Source organism: Danio rerio, chromosome 19 (assembly GCF_052040795.2).
Source record: "Danio rerio strain M-AB ecotype USA chromosome 19, GRCz13ab, whole genome shotgun sequence".
Lineage (NCBI taxonomy): Eukaryota > Metazoa > Chordata > Actinopteri > Cypriniformes > Danionidae > Danio > Danio rerio.
Genome location: NC_141039.2, coordinates 48728955 through 48750308, shown reverse-complemented (window position 1 = coordinate 48750308; position 21354 = coordinate 48728955). Strand labels below are relative to the sequence as shown.

At 36.3% G+C, this 21354-nt stretch overlaps 1 protein-coding gene across 1 annotated transcript in view; it reads right to left on the bottom strand.

The window, feature by feature from the left end:
• cap2 (cyclase associated actin cytoskeleton regulatory protein 2) overlaps window positions 1–15703 on the bottom strand; it is a 66855-nt gene extending 51152 nt beyond the window's left edge. The window contains 3 exon segments of the mRNA NM_200836.2: window positions 3267–3367; window positions 6213–6344; window positions 15534–15703. Of these exon segments, the coding sequence (NP_957130.2) occupies window positions 3267–3367; window positions 6213–6333 (222 nt within the window). The 5' untranslated portion in view covers window positions 6334–6344; window positions 15534–15703.
• Window positions 15704–21354: the final 5651 nt, after the last annotated feature.

The window sequence follows — 21354 nt, the reverse complement described above, 5'->3', positions numbered from 1 at the left end:
CCAGTGGCCACAAAGAGGACTCATACATCTCTCTTTCTCTCTTTCTCTCTTACTCTCCATCTCCATCTCTCCTCTCATAATATTACATTCCAGCAGCAGAAAAAGTCTGTGTGTGTGTGTGTGTAGGCCCAGCCCTAAGCAATTTGGCACCCTAGGCAAGATTTCAGGTGGCGCCCCGTCACATCGCAGTAACTTCCACTGCTGGTGTAGTCATAGGAAACTAAACAGCTTTTTGATCGACTACTACAAGCTGGGAAAACGTCAGATAAATATGCCAATGCAATTAACATTAATGCTGAATAGATCTAATATTTACACATTTGCTTGAGGAAGGAATGATGGGGGTATTTACATTAATATTACTGTTTTCCATAACATCTATGCCCTTCCATAACATTAGCTGACGTCAAAACTAACAGACAGCACTATAGCTATTTATTGATTAGCAATCTGTCAACGTTGGGATGTAAAAAATATGGGACAACAAATAGCTTCAAATGATAGAGACATAGCAAACATTAGAAAATATTGACAATAAAATAAAAGGTTTAGCCTATTAAAATCAATGGCCTATCCAGAAATTAAATAAAGCTTTAAAATCTATTTCACTTTTAATTGTATTTGCGTATTGATTAAGGTTACTAGAGTTATTTAGTGAAGAGCAGCAGATGAATCTCTCATTGTGTTTTGTTTGATAACAGAGGTGTTAATGTGAGAATGCACAGATCTATAATGAAGCATTCGACTTCTTTAGTAACTGTTTGTGCTCATTTAAGAGAAAATTAGTTGTGTTTAAAATAAAACACGCAGGACGGAGCAAAAAGAAAAAAAGAAGCACTTTTCCGATGGTCCCTTACCGGCTTAAATAGAGCAGTGGTTGAAATGTTGACCGAAAAAAAGAAAAAGACACCTGTGAAACATAACCAGCTTTGCTCTAAACACACTTTAGATCAGGGGTGTCCAAACTACAGCCCGCGGGTCATCTGCGGCCGGCAATCAGTTTTGTGGCGGCCCACGAGGCTTTTGATAAATATTAATAGAATCTGGCCCGCTAAACAAAAATGAACGTAACTAAATAAATAACCACCGGGTGTCGCTATGACATGCCTTCAATTAGGCAGCAGTTCCTGTTATGACACAAAACGAACCAAAAAAACTGAAGGAAACATAATTGATAACATTTTGATTCACATTTTGGCAAGCCATGGCGAAACAAAGAAAAAGGAAAATCCACAGTGAGCGCAGGAAATTTCAGTCACGTTGGGGAAAAGAATATTTCTTCACAGAGGTCAGCGGAAAATGTGTTTAATTTGCCAGGAATCAGTTGAAGTAATGAAGGAAGTTAATATTAAAATACATTATGAAACAAAACATCAGGCCTTCAGCTCTTACACTTGTGCCGAACAAGATCAAAAAGTAAAACAATTAGCAGCTGCCCTATCAGCTCAACAACAGCAGTTTTTTCATGCTAATAAAGTGCTAATATATATATATGTCTGTGTAAAATTTGGCCCGGGACAACTTTTTTTTTTTTTTTTTTTTTTTGCATCAGGCCCTTGGCCAAAAAAGTTTGGACACCCCTGCTTTAGATCTTTTTAGGGTAAGAGGTTTTTGAGTTATTGCCGTCTATCACTGAACGTGTCAGGAATACCGAAAACAAAACCAACTTAACCGTGTTCATTTCTGGCGCCCCCTGGATGTACAGCGCCCTTAGCATTGGCCTATACTGCCTATGCCACGGGCCGGCCCTGTGTGTGTGTGTGTGTGCGTGTGTACGTGTTTTTGTGACATATCAGGACACAAATCTGTATAATGACATGGGTATGACACAGGTATTACAAAAAGCAGGTGAAATATGAGGATATTGGTGACGTACTCATTTCTCAAAATGCTTATAAATGCCATAGGGTGAGTTTAATCTGAGAGTAAAGCTGCACACTGTCTCCTGTGATGGTTGGGTTTAGGGGTGGGGTGAGGGCAATATAATATACGGTTTGGACAGTATAAAATGAATGGAAACCTATGTAATGTCCCCGCTTTTCACAAAAACAAACATGTGTGTGTGTGTGTGTGTGTGTGTTCAGCACATTGTCCACCGATCCACCATGACAAATAAGCCACAAATGTATCTACAGGCCCTCAAAAACAAAAAGCAGCTTGTGTTACGACCAAAGCGCTCGCTGACAAATGGCTGATTGTGAGCGACTGCGCCCACACTCTACAGCACACTGCTGCAGACAGCAAGTCCAGTCATTTACAGCCATGAGAAAAAGTTTGGACATTCAAATATCTCCATATCAGGAAACTTTCATCAAAATCTTATTACAATATTAAGCAGAACAAGACCTTTAATGGGGCGGCACGGTGGTTCAGTGGTTAGCACTGTCACCTCACAGCAAGAAGATCGCTGGTTTGAGTCCCAGCTGGCTCAGTTGGCGTTTCTGTGTGGAGTTTGCATGTTCTCCCCTTGTCCGCATGGGTTTCCTCCGGGTGCTCCGGTTTCCCCCACAGTCCAAACACATGCGCTACAGGGGAACTGATTAACTAAATTGGCCGTAGTGTATGAGTGTGTGTGAATGAGAGAGTGTATGGGTGTTTCCCAGTACTGGGTTGCGGCTGGAAAGGCATCCGCTGCGTAAAACATATGCTGGATAAGTTAAGAACTAAGCTGAATGAAAATGAATGAATGATTGTTGCGTGTCAGACAGCCCCAACATGGTCCCCAGCTGTCGTAATGTTATGATTATAACAGAAGTCAATGGAGCAGGAACAGCCACCAACATACCCAAAGGGGAGTCAATTTGCAAGTGTATCTATTGAAAAAGTCTTAAAGTATGTGTCAAAATAAGACGCCCAAAATTTATTTTAAGGCCAAATGAAGTCTTAAAATCACCCCAGAGTGGCTGAAAACACCCCAACAAGGGTTAAAAACATGAAAAAAAACAATGTTTACACTTTTAATCAGAGTATTGTCTTAATCATATTAAAATTAAAGCATAGGTGTCCGTGTAAACGTATTCAGTGTGAGCCAGGCTTCAGTTCTGTAGGATTGTGGTAGTTCCAGTGGCTCCAGAGAAGCCGATTGTCAAATATAGCAGGGTAATGTGAAGCCGGATTCGCAGCAGCTGTGAGCCCTGAGTCGTACTTCTCTACTGTAAACTAAGAGCTCTTACAGGAGAATGAGTTCACTCCTGTATTATCTGCCTCTGCTCATCCTCCATCTGTAAAATCAGCACCGACAGATATTTACAGTCACTCAGACTTACATGCTTCGCTACGTCTCCACCAATCGCAGCACTGGACTGCACATATTCAGACACCGAGCCGCTCAGCAGACGGTCAAACGCCTCCATGCTCTGGGATTCACCTTCAGGAGAAACACAGAGAAAAATGGGACAAGAGTTAACAGAATATTCAGTTCATTAAACACATAGTTTTACAGAATAAACCATATAACGAAAGATGCTTTGAAATGCTAATGAAATAAAATATACAATTAAATATGAAATAAATCTAAATAAAATTATATTCAAATAAAATAATATATATATAATATATATAAGTAAATAAAACATAACTAAAAAGAATAAAATAAAAAATTTAATAAAAAAACAACAAAATAAAATAAAATATAAAATAAATAAATGAATAAAATAAAATATCAAATAAAATACAAAATAAAATAAAATACAACAAAATAAAATAAAACATAAAATAAAATATAACTAAGTAAAATAAAGTATAAAATAAAAATAAAATAAAAATAACTAAATAAAATAAAATATAAAATAAATCTAAATAAACTATTAAAAATTATAATAAAATAAATAAAATGTAATTAATTCAAATATAAAAAAATAAAATAAAATAAAATAATAAAATAATAAACTAAAATAAAATAAATATTTAAATTTAACATTACTTAAATTATAACCATAATATTACAATAAAATAAAAAACTATTAATATTTTTTTAAATTATCAAAATCAAATGCATTTAATAATTCCAGTATGTGAATAAACAATAAATTTGTAACAATAAAATAAAATCTTGTTAATAATAAAAAACAATGACAATCAATATCCAATGCATTAAAGTATTTTATATGCCATTATTTTAATTAGTTCCTACAGAATCAATGAAAACGTTTAATAAAAGTTTAAAAGAAAATAATAAAAATTATTGGTCAAAGTAAACAGTCGAAGACCTTGTAAATACAACGAAAATTGCAATTAAAAATTAAAATGCTCTGAAAAAATAAATAAAATAAAATAAAAGGTGATGTTAATATTGTTGTTCTTTTTTAATAATTAATTAAAATGACTATTTTTCTATTAATTTCTCAACCATTTAATCAGTTATATACAACCAATAACCGAAGTAGAGATTTTGGAAAGAAAAATAATAATATAAAAACATTAGTCAAACTAAATATAGACACTCACTAAAAAAGACATCAAGAAAGAAAAACAACAGAAAAAAACAAATAAACAACTCCAAGACCAAGGGAAGCAAAGGGTTGTAATTTAACAGCTGAAGAAAGACCCAGAAATCCCATTAACATCCATAATAACCATGATATATTTCCAGTGTCTGTGTGCCAAAAATAATGCCACTCTGCTCCAATGAGAATCCTTTTCCCACAAAGTAAAAACCCCCCAAAAGCCAGAGGTCTCCTCCTTAGATAATCCTTACAGACGATACCCTGTGGACTCATCCAAATCCACCAGAACAGCAGCACATGCTTTATAAAGAAAATACGCTCTCACTGGCCACTTTATTAGGTACACCTATCCAACTGCTCATTAACGCACATTTCTAATCAGCCAATCACATGGCAGCAACTCAATGCATTTAGGCATGTAGACATGGTCAAGACGATCTGCTGCAGTTCAAACCGAGCATCATAATGGGGAAGAAAGCGGATTTAAGTGACTTTCACACATGGTATGGTTGTTGAAGCCAGACGGGCTGTATTTCAGAAACTGCTGATCTACAGGGATTTTCACGCACAACCACCTCTAGGGTTTACAGAGAATGAGTCGACAAAGAGGAAATATCCAGCTAGCGGCAGTTCTGTGGGCGCAAATGCCTTGTTGATGCCAGAGGTCAGAGGAGAATGGCCAGACAGAAAGGCAACAGTAACTGAAACCGTTTAGTTATTCAGCTATACCACATTACAATATGTTAAAAACACATGCATTAAGAAATGGACTGTTGTTGTTTATCATAAAGGATAGAGCTAAATGATTTTATTTGGATAAGCTCAGACATTTTTAGTTCAGACTGAAGAGTATTCCTGCATGAGGGCACGGAAGGCTCGCTTCCCTATTTCATGCCGCCCCCTCATTCTGGAACAGAGGTCTGCAGAGGTGCTTCTCTGAACACCCAACACGTCCAACCTTGAGGCGGTTGGGCTACAGCAGCAGAAGACCACACTGGGTGTCACTCCTGTCAGATTGGTGGTGGCTCATTAGTACCAATTGAGCATTGTGTCAACGCCACAGCCTACCTGAGTATTGTTGCTGACCATGTCCATCCCTGTATGAGCACAGTGTCTCCATCTTCTAATGGCAGCAGGATAACACACCATGTCATAAAGCCTGAATCATCTCAGTCTGCTTTCTTGAACATGACAATGAGTTCAATGTACTCAAATGGCCTCCACAGTCACCAGATCTCAATCCAATAGAGCACCTTTGGGATGTGGTGGAACGGGAGATTGGCATCATGGATGTGCAGCCGACAAATCTGCAGCAACTGTGTGATGCTATCATGTCAATATGGAGCAAAATCTCTGAGGAATATTTCCAGTAGCTTGTTGAATCTCTGCCATGAAGGATTAAAGCAGTTCTGAAGACAAAGGGGTCCAACCTGGCACTAGTAAGGTGTACCTAATAAAGTGGCCGGTGAGTGTGTATAATATTATAAGACTGAGTTCCGGTTCTTGATTATGATTGGTTGAGAAATGCTCTAAACTGTTGTAAAATACTCTACAAACATACACCTGTACTGTCTCAAAAATAAACTGTTATTTATGTTTATTTCGTTTTGTGAAACTTATGAAAAAGCCTCATGATGCCGTGCTTTACACTGGTTTTAGGACAAACAGTTCTAGGCACTTTTTTGGGCACGTTACTTAAAGTGATTACAGTTGCTAGTTGAACTGTATAAGACAGCGCAGAGCAGTTTGAGAGCAGTGTTGCTGTACCTCCGTTGATGACGGCGCTGATGTCTCCGTTGATCAATCCTCCAGGACAGCTCTGCAGTTTGACAGCCACAGCCTCCAGACGCACCACTGCCCGCTCCAGACGACCAACCAGAGCCTCCATAACAAACACTCCTGCAGAAACAAACGCCTAATGCTCAACAACCATCACGGCTTATGAAGGAGGCTTGATTTATGGTGACTTGATGACCCCAGTACCAGTCGGTTCAATAGATCTAACACTGCTCTCTCTAACAGCACGTATTGTAGATAAACATGACCACTTCCTGTTAACGAGAAGATCTAACCAGCAAATCACATGGCAGTAACGATCTTTATTGATTGGTATTAACTGATTGATTGATTGATTGATTGATTGATTGATTGACTGATTGGTTAATTAACTGATTGGTTTATTGACTGATTAGATGAATGACTGTTTGATTGGTTGGTAGATTGAGACTGACATTGATTGGTTGGTTGATTGAGACTGACATTGATTGGTTGATTGTTTAATTGACTAATTGATTGGTTAACTGACTGTTCAAGACTGACAATGGTTGTTTGATTGGTTTATTGTTTGATAGAGTTATTGATTAATAAGTTGATTGATTGATTAATTAATTGATTGATTGATTGATTGATTGATTGATTGATTGATTGATTGATTGATCGATCGATTGTTGGTTAGTTGGCTGATTGTTTGAGTGACTGACTGATTGATTGGTTGGTTGATTAACTGAGACTGACAGTGATTGGTTAATTGAATGATTAATTGATTAATTGATAGGTTTTCTGACTGATTGATTGGTTTATTAACAGATTAATTAATTGAGACTGATATTGGTTGGTTAAATGAATGAGTGGTTGATTGATTAATTGATAGGTTTACTGACTGATTGATTGAGACTGACATTAATTGATTAGTTGATTGATTGAGACTTGAAATTGATTTTTGATTGGTTAATTGACTGATTGGTTGGTTAACTGGTTGATTGATTGATTGATTGATTGATTGATTGATTGATTGATTGATTGATTGATTGATTGATTGATTGATTGATTGATTGATTGATTGATTGATTGATTGATTGACTGACTGATTGATTTACTGACTGACTGACTGACTGACTGACTGACTGACTGACTGACTGACTGACTGACTGACTTGGTTGGTTGGTTGGTTGGCTGACTGACTGGGTTGGTTGGTTGGTTGGTTGGTTGGTTGGTTGGTTGGTTGGTTGGTTGGTTGACTGACTGACTGACTTACTGACTTACTGACTTTCTGACTTACTGACTTGATTGGTTGATTGACTGACTGATTGATTGATTAGCTGGTTGATTGATTGACTGACTGACTGACTGACTGACTGACTGACTTGTTTGATTGGTTGATTGACTGACTGACTGATTGATTAGCTGATTGACTGACTAAATGTTTGATTCACTATCTAACACAGCTCCTGATAAACCTGCCAGACTTTACTCTACAATAACAACCAGCAGAATGTACATTATCTCTAATTTATTGAATACCGGCTATCACATGGTCTAAAAGTGGCTTAATATAATTACAATATTATGTATGATATTAAATTATCAGTTACTATTGGCTTTCTGCAAATCTAACACACACACACACACACACACACACGCTATGGCTGTCCTCTGGCAGTCCTCCACATAACCACACCTCAAGACTCATCCGCTAACAGGAATGTAACAGTCAATTCAGTTACGACAGCGTCAACAGGAGACCACAAACAGTCAGTGCTGTCAACACTGTTCACCAAACTATTGAATTACAGAACATGATCATTCCCACAATAATAATAATAATAATAATAATAATACGATTTAAGCCAGAATGCAGCACAAATCACCAAATACTGCTGAGATCTGAACAAACATCTGAGAAACTGGTGTGTAAAATACAGATTCTGCCCTGACGGTCTGTTTACACTAAGAAAAACTGAAAGGATAAATACAGTGCTCAGCTTAATCGAGTACTGCCCATTTTGAAAATGATTATTTTATCCATTTCTCAGTGAATATAGGCAATGTGTGCAATTGTGATGCATTTTGGAAACAGGAGACGAGCCCCTGGTCTAATGCACCACCTGGCTTGAGAAACCCGTTCTTAAACACTTACTTGTAGTCATTATTTGGGTAGCACACATATTCTGAATGCCTTCGGCAGAATTCAAATTAATCTAGATTAATTTCAAGATTACAGTGAGCTTAATCTAGATTTTTTTTTAATTATCTGTGCCCACCTATAATTTATATATTTGAAGACAAAACTTCAGCCATGCCTTTTGACATTTTAATTTCCCTACAATAATGTGAAACATGAGACAATTAACTTGCATGCAGTTGGAGTAATAGAGTGGAGGAACTATGACGTCAATTTGTATGCAAAAACCCGAAAGTGAGGCTTTCAGTAAAATGGCTTTATTAAGGTTCGTGGCTAACACAAACTCAATATACTTTCATGTTTTGTTCTACGACATAAAACACAGTTACAGCACACTCTTGAATTTTTCAATCGGTTATGCTTCTTTAAAAAGACGGTTGCTATCAAGTTGTTAAATGCTTAATGGGACTACAGGCGGTGTCCGAGACATTATACGTCATCCAGCTGATCTGGTCTGGACTCTGGAGCGCAGCTCGCTTGTGTTGGGCATTTGGATCTGGTCTGTTATTTAGGTATTTTCATAAATAGTGTTTTATAGTTTGTTGTATTATTCTTATTGGGAATTCAGATTGTGTGTAGATAATTCCTTCACTTGTAAAGGCTGCAGATTCATCTGTTGATCATTGATTTTAATAAACAATATTATGAAGATACTGCTCACCAGTGCAGTCTGTCTCTGTCCTGCTCTCAGTCATGCAAACGTGCGAATAAATGTGTAAGAATACATGCATGTTAACTGTCATTTTCACATGATCAAGTGATTTTTCGTCTTTTTTTCTTCATCTGAACACTCAGTCATAACTGCGATGTTTACACTCCTCCATAAAATGTAGAGCAGATGTGACTGTTTGAGCTGCTTTTTTCTGTACTTCGTGACAAAAAAGGAATATTGAATGTTGCTCTGCGTCCATGATGGAATTTGCAGGCATTTAATAGACTTGTTCCTCACGCCTCTTTTCTGTCGTGTGTTAAGGTAAGCAGGCTGTGTGCACGCGAGCGATACACTTATTTAAATATGTCTTATGATAATACTATGTAGGCAGATTTATACACAGTTTTAAAACTTTTACAACAACCGTAAAGCAAAACAGACGTATTTCCCACGTAAAAAACGATCGAAAAGGCACATAGAGATGTGTTTTTGCGTATTTGTTAATAATATATACCGTAGATTACAATATAAACAGGGAAATTAACTCTGTAATGGACAATATTTCTAAAAATGAATCATTGATTGATTGATAGGTTTATTGATTGATTGATTGGTTTATTAACTGATTGATTGAGACTGACATTAATTGATTGGTTGATTGATTGAGACTGATATTTGATTGGTTAATTGACTGACTGGTTGGTTAACTGATTGATTGATTGACTGACTGGTTGGTTAACTGATTGATTGATTGATTGATTGATTGATTGATTGATTGATTTGATTGATTGATTGACAGTTTTAAAACTTTTAGAACCGTAAAGCAAAACAGACATATTTCCCACGTAAAAACGATCCAAAAGGCACATAGGTATGTGTTTTTGCATATTTGTTAATAATATATACCTTGGATTATAATATAATAAACAAAGAAATTGACTCTTTGTCATGGACAATATCTCTAAAAATAAGTCTGTCGTCACAGACGAACACCCCGAGGGCACTGTGGTCCGTTTATAGCCTAATGTTAGCTTTAAAATTCTTACGTTTGTATTTAAAATCCAAAAGTGCTCAAAGTTGTATTTTCGTTTGACGATTATCCGGCTCGACAAAACGTGTAAGTGTAATGTTTGAACACAGAGCTTATTATTTGCAATCTCGGAAAAGCCTATGGGAAAATCCCATAGGGATTTTCAGGAGGGAACCAGTTTTATGCTAGCAACCAATTAATCTACAAAATGACGTCATAGTTCCTCCACTCTATTAACACGGTAATAATCCTACTGTGATTTTTTTCAGTCCCTATTAAAACAATGATGACAGTACATAATATTGGTCCTTTTGCAACCTACTAAATTTTAGCTTAAAGTGACATTTAAAGGCTAAAGTAGGATCATTTGGCAAGTTAGTCTAATTCATGGATATATACATTAGATGTCGCCTACCCTGTTGTTGTCTATTGGACGGAATGCGTCAATAGCGCCGCCATCTTGCTACAGGGTAGTGCTCCTTTGAAATGGATGTGGGACCAAGGTACAGTGGAGGATTGTGGCCATGCAAAGCCAGAGATATACACATATACACATATATCTATGATCGGGAGTTTTCCTGGATGTTTGTATGTATTTTTTTTTTTAATTACGAGAATTATAATTTTACATCACTTTTCTACATTGATGGATCAGTGACCGCACGGGCATTCCTGACAAAAAGCTTGTGTTTGTGTGTACAGAAATGTACTATCCACCCTCCCTGTTAGATTTGATCTAATCATGTCCTGAAACACAGCTCCTCTCCTGCTTTCACTTCTCATACTGACGGAGGGAGCGATTCGCTTGTGAATGAATCTCCCGAACGACTCTTTCACTAACGTTAGCCGACAATAATACAAGTTTCTGGCAGCGCAGCATCTCGTTGTCATATTTCTTTTGCTTTGTTTGCTGATTTTATTCAACAAAACTAGCATAAGCCGAGTGTTTAGTGCGAGTTGGAGCTGCTTTGCCGTATGGTGAATGCAGTAAGAGACTGTCATCATCAATAACGTTTCCTGATTAGCACAAAAGTTCATAACATACAAACACAGAAAAAAACTTAATATTACCTATGAAATGTTCTGCCTTTGTGCTTTGTTTTTTTTGTTTGCTCGTTACTACACCCGTAAACAGCGCTAAATTCCCGCATCTTCACGTAATAACACTGTCTTGACTAGTGCGGTTGAATGACATTTGTCCTGGGAGCACTGTACCAATATGGCGGCGCTATAGACGCATGCTCAGGGTCCCTATGCAATATCTAGTGTATATATCTATGAGTCTAATTAACCAAGTCATTGTACGACAGCGGTTTGTTCTATAAAACATTATTTCTTAAGGGGCTAATAATATTAACCTTAAAATTGTTTTCAAAACTGCATAACAGCCAAAATAAAGATAAATACTGTGAAAATGTACTTGCTACTTTAAACAGCAAAATTTTATTTTTAACAGAAAGAAATATTTGAAATAAAATATAAACAAACAGAGGGGTTAATAATTGTGCTAATATAACTTATGAGCCGTCCACTTTAACCCAGTGCAGCCCCCCATACATGACAGCACTGAAGAGCAAAGCACACGCATTCATTCAGAAAGAGCACAGGCCACAAAAGAGCTGTATTTGCTGCACTTAACATGTACCTACTAAGACAGCAGCTCTCTCTCTGCCACACGTCAGCAGTAATTAATAGTGACCCAGTGTGGAAACGCTCACGTCATCTTGTTATCTCTGTAGAGAATTCTCCAGGCTCTGCCAAATGCCTGACCGGGGCCTCAGCGGCCTTTCAGAGAGCCAGAAACAACGCCTCTAAAACAGAGGCAATCATTTCTAAAACACTGACCAAACAAACTGCAACAGAAGAGGAGATGATCTAATTTAACCAGTGACCGACTGACCTGAGAACAGCGCTGAGCATCACTGGGAAAAGACCCTCTTCTGTTTACTCAATATGACCAACTCAACATTAGTGGACGGTTCAACATTGGGTTTTTTAAACTTTGTTACAGTACATATACCATCATTTTTTATTCAACAGTACTTTACTGTAGTGTATATAAAATTTCAGACGCAGCCCTAGAGTGCAGTCAAGGATTCAATGATTTAAATGATCTGATTAGTTAAAGATTCACCGATTCAAATGCTCTGATCAGAGCTAGTATAGTTAAAGATTCAATGATTCACTTGATTCAGTCAGAACAAGTGTTCATTTAATGATTTAAAATATGTAATCAGAACAATTGTCCAGTTAAAGATTCACAGACTTAAATGATTTAGTCAGAACAAGTGTCCAGTTAAAGATTCAATGATTCAAATCATTTGGTCTGAACAAGTGTCCAGTTAAAGATGCAATGATTCAAATAATTTGGTCAGAACAAGTGTCCAGTTAAAGATTTAATTATTCAAATCATTTGGTCAGAACAAGTGTCCAGTTAAAGATTTAATTATTCAAATCATTTAGTCAGAACAAGTGTCCAGTTAAAGATTCAATGATTCAAATTATTTGGTCAGAACAAGCGTCCAATTAAAGATTCAATGATTCAAATGAGCGGATCAGAGCTTGTGTCCAGTTAAAGATTCAATGATTCAAATGATGTGATCAGAGCTAATGTCCAGTTAAAGATTCAATGATTCAAATGATCTGATCAGAGCTAGTATCCATTTAAAGATGCAATGATTCACATGATTCAGTCAGAACAAGTGTTCATTTAATGATTCAAACTATGTAATCAGAACAATTGCCCAGTTAAAGATTCACAGATTCAAATGATTGGGTTAGAACAATTGTCAAGTTAAAGATTCAATGATTCAAATGATCTGATTAAAGCTAGTGTCCAATTAAAGATTCACAGATTAACATGATTCAGTCAGAACAAGTGACAATTTACTCATTCAAATGATCCGGTCAGAACGAGAGTCCAGCTAATGATTCACTGATTTAAATTATCTGGTCTGAACAAGTTTCTACTTAATGATTCAAATTATTTGGTCAAAACAAATGTCCAGTTAATGATTCACAGATTCAAATGATTCAGTCAGAACAAATGTCCAATTAAAGATTCACAGATTCAATTGATCTGGCAAGAGTGAGTCTCTAATAAATGATTCAGATTTAAATGATCCATTCAGAGCGAGTTTTCTAGTTAACTATTCACTGATTAAAATCAAATACTTGAAGTGAATCTGCAGTTAACGATTCACCAATTCAAATTATCTACTCAGAGTGAATCTGCAGTTACCGATTCACTGATTCAAATGATCTATTCAGAGTGAGTCTCAAGTTAACAAGTCACAGATTCAAATGGTTCATTCAGAGCATATGTTTGTATTGATCTATGATCAAAAATTAGCAGCAGTAATCAGTGTGTGAGAAGTTTTTGATAATAACGGACATATTCCTGCCAAACAAAAAAGCATTCATCAGTTAGTACTTGCTCAACCTTAAATACAACATTCAGCACAGCATGATGCAAATCCTGAAGGAATAGTTGACTGATGCAGTTACCAGGCACTCTCATCTATTTCTGAAAGTCTATTCTCAGAGTCTAAATGCAGAGCAACGCTTCAGCCGGACACAGAGACAGATGGTGAGTCCATGTGCTAATAAAGCACAGTTCACATGATATGCCTTCAATGTGAGTGTGACATGCTTTCATTAAGTCACTGGCTGCATTTAATGCAGATTAATCCACTTCTCAAGGCACCAATAATCTGGAGGATGTTCTGAAATATGGTTTACTTCGTTCATCTACTACATCATTTGCCATATAATCGTAACAAATGGTCACCAATAGGGGTGTGATCATTATTTGTAAACAGATTACAAGAACAATGGCTGTCTGACAGAATTTTAGTTTTACTATCTAATCAAGAATGACCTTACACACCTAAATTTCCCTGAAGTTGTCTAAATTTACATGCATACATTCATTCATTTTCCTTCGGCTTAGTCCCTTTATTCATCAGAGAAGGCCACAGCGGAATGAACCGCCAACTTATCCAGCATATGTTTTACACAGCGGATGCCCTTCCAGCTGAAATCAGTACTCACACACACACACACACACACACACACACACACACTCATGCACTAAAGTCAATTTAGTTTATTCAATTCCCTTATAGCCAGGGATGTGTATCGTTAATGTTTTAACGGTATTACTACTTTTATCAGGGCGAAGCAGTGGCACCGTAGGTAGTGCTGTCGCCTCACAGCAAGAAGGTTGCTGGTTCGAGCCTCGGCTCAGTCAGCATTTCTGTGTAGAGTTTGCATGTTCTCCTTGCATTCGCGTGGGTTTCCTCCGGTTTCCCCCACAGTCCAAACACATGTGGTATAGGTGAATTGGGTAGACTAACCTGTCCGTAGTGTATGAGTGTGTGTGAATGTGTGTGGATGTTTCCCAGAGATGGGTTGCAGCTGGAAGTGCATCCGCTGCGTAAAAACCTGCTGGATAAGTTGGCGGTTCATTCTGCTGTGGGACCCCGGATTAATAAAGGGACTAAGGCGACAAGAAAATGAATGAATGAATGAATGAATAGTACTTTTATTGATACCACTTATCGGTTCAGTACTTTAACGGTTCTCTTATTAGTACTTTTTAACAAAACAAAACAAAAAAACTACTTGAACAGAATTACCAACACTTTATTGTATTATTACAGTCTAACGAAAAACCAATAATTGTAAAACAAATAAGTATTTTTTACTGCAAAAGAATGAACAATGGTTTGAAGGAAAGTTTTTAACCGTTCTTCTGGAGAAAAATAAACCTGTCTGCCTTTATTCTGCCTCTGGTTTTATATTCACATGTTCGCTCAGTGACAACTTGTGACATGCTCCCTATACTGTCTAAAGTACTTTGAATATTCGGTCTGAAATCACATGTATAACCTGAAAACTACATTAGCACTATTTACTGTGAACAAAGTTGTACTTTGATAGTCATCGGCTGCTAATATAACTTCACTAGAATTTAGAATTTGTTAGGAATATTTATGTGATATTATATTATTAAGGAAAACGTTCAAATGAATGAAAATAAAGCCAAATTTACCTCAAGGACTGATTTAAATATGAGAGAATATAAGTGAACTACTAGTATGCTAGTCAGCATCAGTTGTGTGTGTGTGTAACAGAGCGAAAGTAAGTCTGTGTGTGTGTGTTCATCTCTGTCCCACAGACAGAAGGCGTCTGCACGAGCTGATATGACAACTGACAGATCATGTAATTAGCAAAAAGATAAGACACCCTCTGCCCTCTGACAGAAACACACCAACAAACCCCCTAGAAAAGCTAGCCGCTAGTCAAAGCTCAATTAACTAGCGCCCGCGTCTCCGTCCAAAAAACACACACGCACGCGCGCTTCAATGAGCGCCTCGCGACCCGCAAACGACCTGGAATAAAAGCATGACAGAGACAGAGTTGATCTTACCGTAATATTACCTCAGATGGTGTGGCCCGGGCTTTATTCTCACGTTTTCTTTATAAAAAGCGAGATGTGGATCGGATATTATGGAGGTCTGGCGCTGCGGCTCCTGCTGTCACTCAACTGAGTCCTGGCGGCCGCTTCCGGGAACTCCATATTTGGGAAGAAGGATGAATCAGAGAAGGTTACATCAAGATGCCTAGATAGAGAAGACACATAGGGACTGATCGAGCAGACAGACTTTATTAATTAATTAATTTGAATTTCAAAAGAAGTTACCAATATAATATTGCAACAGCTTTGAAACTTTGAACATTAGAAAAAAAAATCTAAAAGGGTGTTGAATTATATTTAAAGAAAAAAATATGGTTAAAGATAATTAATTAATTCAAATTAATTATTAATTTACTCACTCCCAGGGCTATTTACATCAAAGCTGATATTCAGCTGCACCATATTGGTGTTTCATAACATCTATTTTTTTTTAGGTGGGTTGTTAGCCCAATGCTCAACCCAAACCTGGAGGACCAGGACATACACACATACAGTATGGACAATTTAGCTTACCTATTTCACCTACAACACATGTCTTTAGACATGCCAACACAGGCGGAACATGCAAACTCCACACAGAAACGCCAACTGACACAGCCGGGACTCGAAGCAGAACCTTCTTGCTGTGAGGCGACAGCACTACCCACTGCACTTCATTCATTCATTCATTTATTCGTTCATTCATTCCTTCATTCATTCATTCATTTATTTATTTATTTATTTATTTATTTATTTATTTATTTATTTGTTTATTTGTTTATTTATAATAATTAATTCTGATAAAAGATGCTGCCAAAATACTGATACAAATATACTGGGTTCAATTCAAACTATTCTTTTAGTCTAGCCACTGCGCCACCATTCCGGCCATTATTTATTTATTTATTTATTTATTGTTTATTCAATTTATTAATTTATTAATTTATTTGTTTATTTATAATAATTTATTCTGATAAAAGATGCTGCCAAAATACTGATACAAATATACTGGTTCAATTCAAACTATTCTTATAGTCTAGCCACTGCGCCACCATTCCGGCCATTAATTAATTATTTATTTATGTATGTATGTATGTATGTATGTATGTATGTATGTATGTATGTATTTATTTATTTATTTATTTATTTATTTATTTATTTATTTATTTATTTATTTATTTATTTATAACAATTAATTCTGATAAAAGATGCTGCCAAAATAGAAATATACTGGGTTCAATTCAAACTATTTTTAGTCTAGCCACTGCGCCACCATTCCGGCCATTATTTATTTATTTATTTATTTATTTATTTATTTATTTATTTATTTATTTAATTCATTCATTCATACATTCATTCATTCATTCATTCATTTATTTATTTATTTGTTTATTTGTTTATTTATAATAATTTATTCTGATAAAAGATGCTGCCAAAATACTGATACAAATATACTGGTTCAATTCAAACTATTCTTATAGTCTAGCCACTGCGCCACCATTCCGGCCATTAATTATTTATTTATTTATTTATTTATTTATTTATTTATTTATTTATTTATTTATTTATTTATTTATTTATTTATTTGTTTATTTATTTATTTATTTATAATAATTAATTCTGATAAAAGATGCTGCCAAAATACTCATAGAAATATACTGGGTTCAATTTAAACTATTTTTAGTCAAGCCAATGCGCCACCGTTCTGGCCATTATTTATTTATCTATTTATTTATTTATTTATTTATCTATTTATTTATTTATTTATTTATTTATTTATTTATTTATTTATTTATTTATTTATTTATTTATTTATAATAATTAATTCTGATAAAAGATGCTGCCAAAATGCTGATACAAATATACCGGGTTCAATTCAAGCTATACTTATAGTCTATAGTATTCCACATAGAAGCTGATATATGGCAGACTATATATGCAAATGACATATATGACATAAAAGTTCATATCTGGATTTCACATGAATAAATTTTCATTTATGTAATTTGCATATTACATAATGATCGGCCACGTATCAGCTTCGATTTGGGATACTATAGACTAAGATTAACTTGAATTGAACCCAGTATATTTGTATGTTGGCATCATTTTTATATCAGAATTAATTATCATAAATAAATTAGTAATTCATTTATTCATCATTGATGCCAACATACTGATACAAATTTACCGGGTTCAATTCAACTTAATCTTAGTCTATATCCCACATAAAAGCTGATATATGGCAGATTTTATATGCAAATTACATATTTGACATTAGGCATAGGCCGGTATAAGATTCTGACGGTATGATAACCTTGGATATTTCACGGTATCACAGTATTGTGCTCACTGCTCTAAGATAAATTCTTTTTAAATGTCTGGGTAAAAAAATGAAATCTTTTCCTCCTTTGAACACAATATATTTTATTTTGAGAAACATTTATAATGATCTGAAGCAGTAAACATGTGCAAATAATTACAACAAATCATTGACTTCAGCGCAGATTTCTTTACAATTTAAAAACGGCATCTTTGGATATTGTTTCTGCTGGAGATACTGCTGTCCTAAAAAACTAAATAAAAATGTAAATAAAAAATCTTACAGGAATGGTATTACAGAAAATGTTGGCGGTTTTAAAACCTTGGCTTTTCCAAACCACGGTATACCTTGAAAACGGTCATCGTATCAGCCTATATGACATACAAGTTCCTATTTGGCTTTCGCATATGTAAATTATATGTCATAAATGCAATATTTCCAAATATATATTTCTATTAATCATTGAAATTACAAATATGTACGTATGGGAAAAAACATATTAGGGGTTATTATTTTTAACCTCATAAATGGGTTGTATTTTCTACCCAATCATTGGTTATTTTTACTTAAATATTAGGTTTATTTGATCCAAAAAATGCCCGTGAACGATGACCCAGCAAATTGAATGTTTTGACTCGGTGTCACCGAAGTATGATGGGGATGTGCAACTTTGATTACAGGTGTACAAAAGGTGTTAGTAAGAAATTTAATAATTCAGAAAGGTCTGACTAAGGGCTGCTATGAGCATTAATCTCATTTTAATCATCTGAAAACACAAGGAATCTGCGTTTATGTTACACTATTTACATTGCATTTAAACAAATTAGTACATGTATCCCAGTCAGCCCCTGCTGTGAGTTGATTTGAAAGAGCTGGGTTGAAACTACCAAAGACTCTGAAAATAACCCCCAAAAAGATTTGGGTAGAATAAATAACCCCATGTTTTTTTAGAGTGTAATCTTCCTCAAAATATGCACAAGTTCATAAACTGTATTGATCTCTGTAGACTGGCATTTCAACTTTGGGTCGGATATGGTCAAATGTTGGGTTAATTGAACCAGTGAAATTTGCATTGCACTTTACCACACAATGGCTTTGTTTATTCATTTAAAGTTGCACTTTTATTTCATTCCCAACTAATTATCTCTACTCCACACTGATTTCCGTCGATGCACTTGTGACCCTGATTAGATTATCCGCCTGTCAGCTGCTATCAGGACTCTTATTCTGCATGCTGTTTTCTTCATGAGCCTCAATCGCTATCAAGCATCAGTGGTGACGGTGTGATGGAAAGTTTCCACCAATGCTGTGTCACTGAAACTCGGGTTACACGCCAGGCAGAAATAGACCATCCTCCTGCACAAATTTGGCCCTTTGGCATTTCTTATTGATAAGAGAAGCCCTGAATAATTCACTGAGGCCTTGTGGAGCTCCAGTACACAAGGTTTGGTGTTAAAGAGCAAGTCATGTGGTATTTTAAAGTGTCCTAATAATTTATTTGAGCCTCCAACAACAGGTGCAAGTCATCCAAGGCCAGAAAATATGGTCATTTTCTAAAGAATATGCTTTTAACATTAAAATAATTCTGGCGTGATCGCGATATAGTCTGTTTGACTCAATTCTGAGTTTAAAGTCAGTGTGAAATTCTTGTCGGCTTAGTCCCTTTATTAATCCGGGGTTGCCACAGTGGAATGAACCGCAAACTTATCCAGCATATGTTTTACGCACCGGATGCCCTTCCAGCTGCAACCCATCTCCGGGAAACACCCATTCACACTCATTCACTATGGATGATTCAGCCTACCCAATTCACCTGTACCACATGTGTTTGGACTGCGGGGGAAACCAGAGCACCCGGAGGAAACCGCACGCGATAGTGAACATGCAAACTCCACACAAATGCCAACTGACCCAGCCGAGGCTTGAACCAGCGACCTTCTTGCTTTGAGGCGACAGCACTACCTACTGCGCCACCGCATCCCCGGTAAATACTTAATCAGTGTAAATTAATCCACAGAAAAAAAAAAAGTTTTGGTAATCTTCAATCAAATCGACTTTGTTGACGTCAGTTTTGACAGCTTCAGCCACAATATTCTTAGCCACGCCCCTCTTACCATTAGTTTGCTATGAGGGAAGGATGTGCAATAAGAAAGCCCCGCCCACTACTTAATATTCCATTTCAGTTGAATGCACATCAACATAAACACAACATAAACAAAGTCCAGTTCAAGAAGACTGTACACTTTAAACATAACTCAAGAGGTGTGTTACCACTACATAGTTTAATACATTGTTGTAACTTCTAAATTCTAAATTACTGATTAGATTAAAACTTTTAAGTTGTCAGATTAATTTGATGAAGTTATCACATCAGGAGAATATTGATAATTACATCAACTAAAAAATGTGGCTAATTTAAAGGTAAATATGTCTGTCAATTAGTTTGAAACAATATTTAACTTGTATCAACCCTAAGAAATTGGGTCAATAACTCAAATTTCCACACAAATGGAGTTCTTGATTTCAAATCTGCCCCACTGAACAAGCAAGAAGCAAGTCCAGACAAGTTTGGCAGACTGTTTGGCACAAAAGACAATTTAAGGTGAGAAATCTGAGTTTTATTTTATTTAGAAAAATCAATGCTACTCCTGGTAAATACAGTTGATGTTAGCAGTGTTTTTGACTCAAATATTTTTTCTTGCTTTACAAGAATACACAACAATTTGAGCAGGACCTTAAAAGGCAAGTGATGACAATTTGCCATCGTTATGTTATCGGTCTACTTTGGAATTGAACCACAAGATGGAAACCATTTGGTTGAGGGCATGAGAATCCTAAATGGAATGGATATCTCATGGATATCTGCTGGACATCTACTGCGTAAAACAGGGCTCGAAATTGCGACCATTTTGGTCGCATATGCGCCCGAAAATTAATCTATGCGACCTCATAATATGTCTGGGCGCATTAGTGCGACTGCACATAATGGTTTTAGTGCGACCTGTTTTGGCTTTTTCTAAAAACGTGCTGAATCGCTCTTTCCTGCCGCAAGGTATTCCGCTGTCAGATGAACCCGCTTAACCACGGGAAATGCAAACGGCTAAAGAGTAATGACGTAAAGCACACAGGTTTGCAAACCCCACCTAAAGTTGAGGCGCAGATGAAAGCGATCATGACACGTGACGTGGTGAATAATGATCCGCCAGCTGAGATCAATCGAGTACGCGCTTCTTGGAGAAGGCGCCCGAATCTCCATGCGTCGCATTCACTGCGTGTTCAGCGCAAATGTCCGCTAAAAGTCAAATCTAATACTGTACATATCATCGCCAAAGAAGCTCGCCTTTACTAAGTTTACACTGAAACTGCGGCTCATAACAAAGAGCGGTATTGGGCCGGTGGTCAGCGCAAGAATCTTGCTCTGCCTGCTCATAAATTTGGTCGGCTGACTCGCCTGCTTTACACTAACACAGAAAAATGAAGAT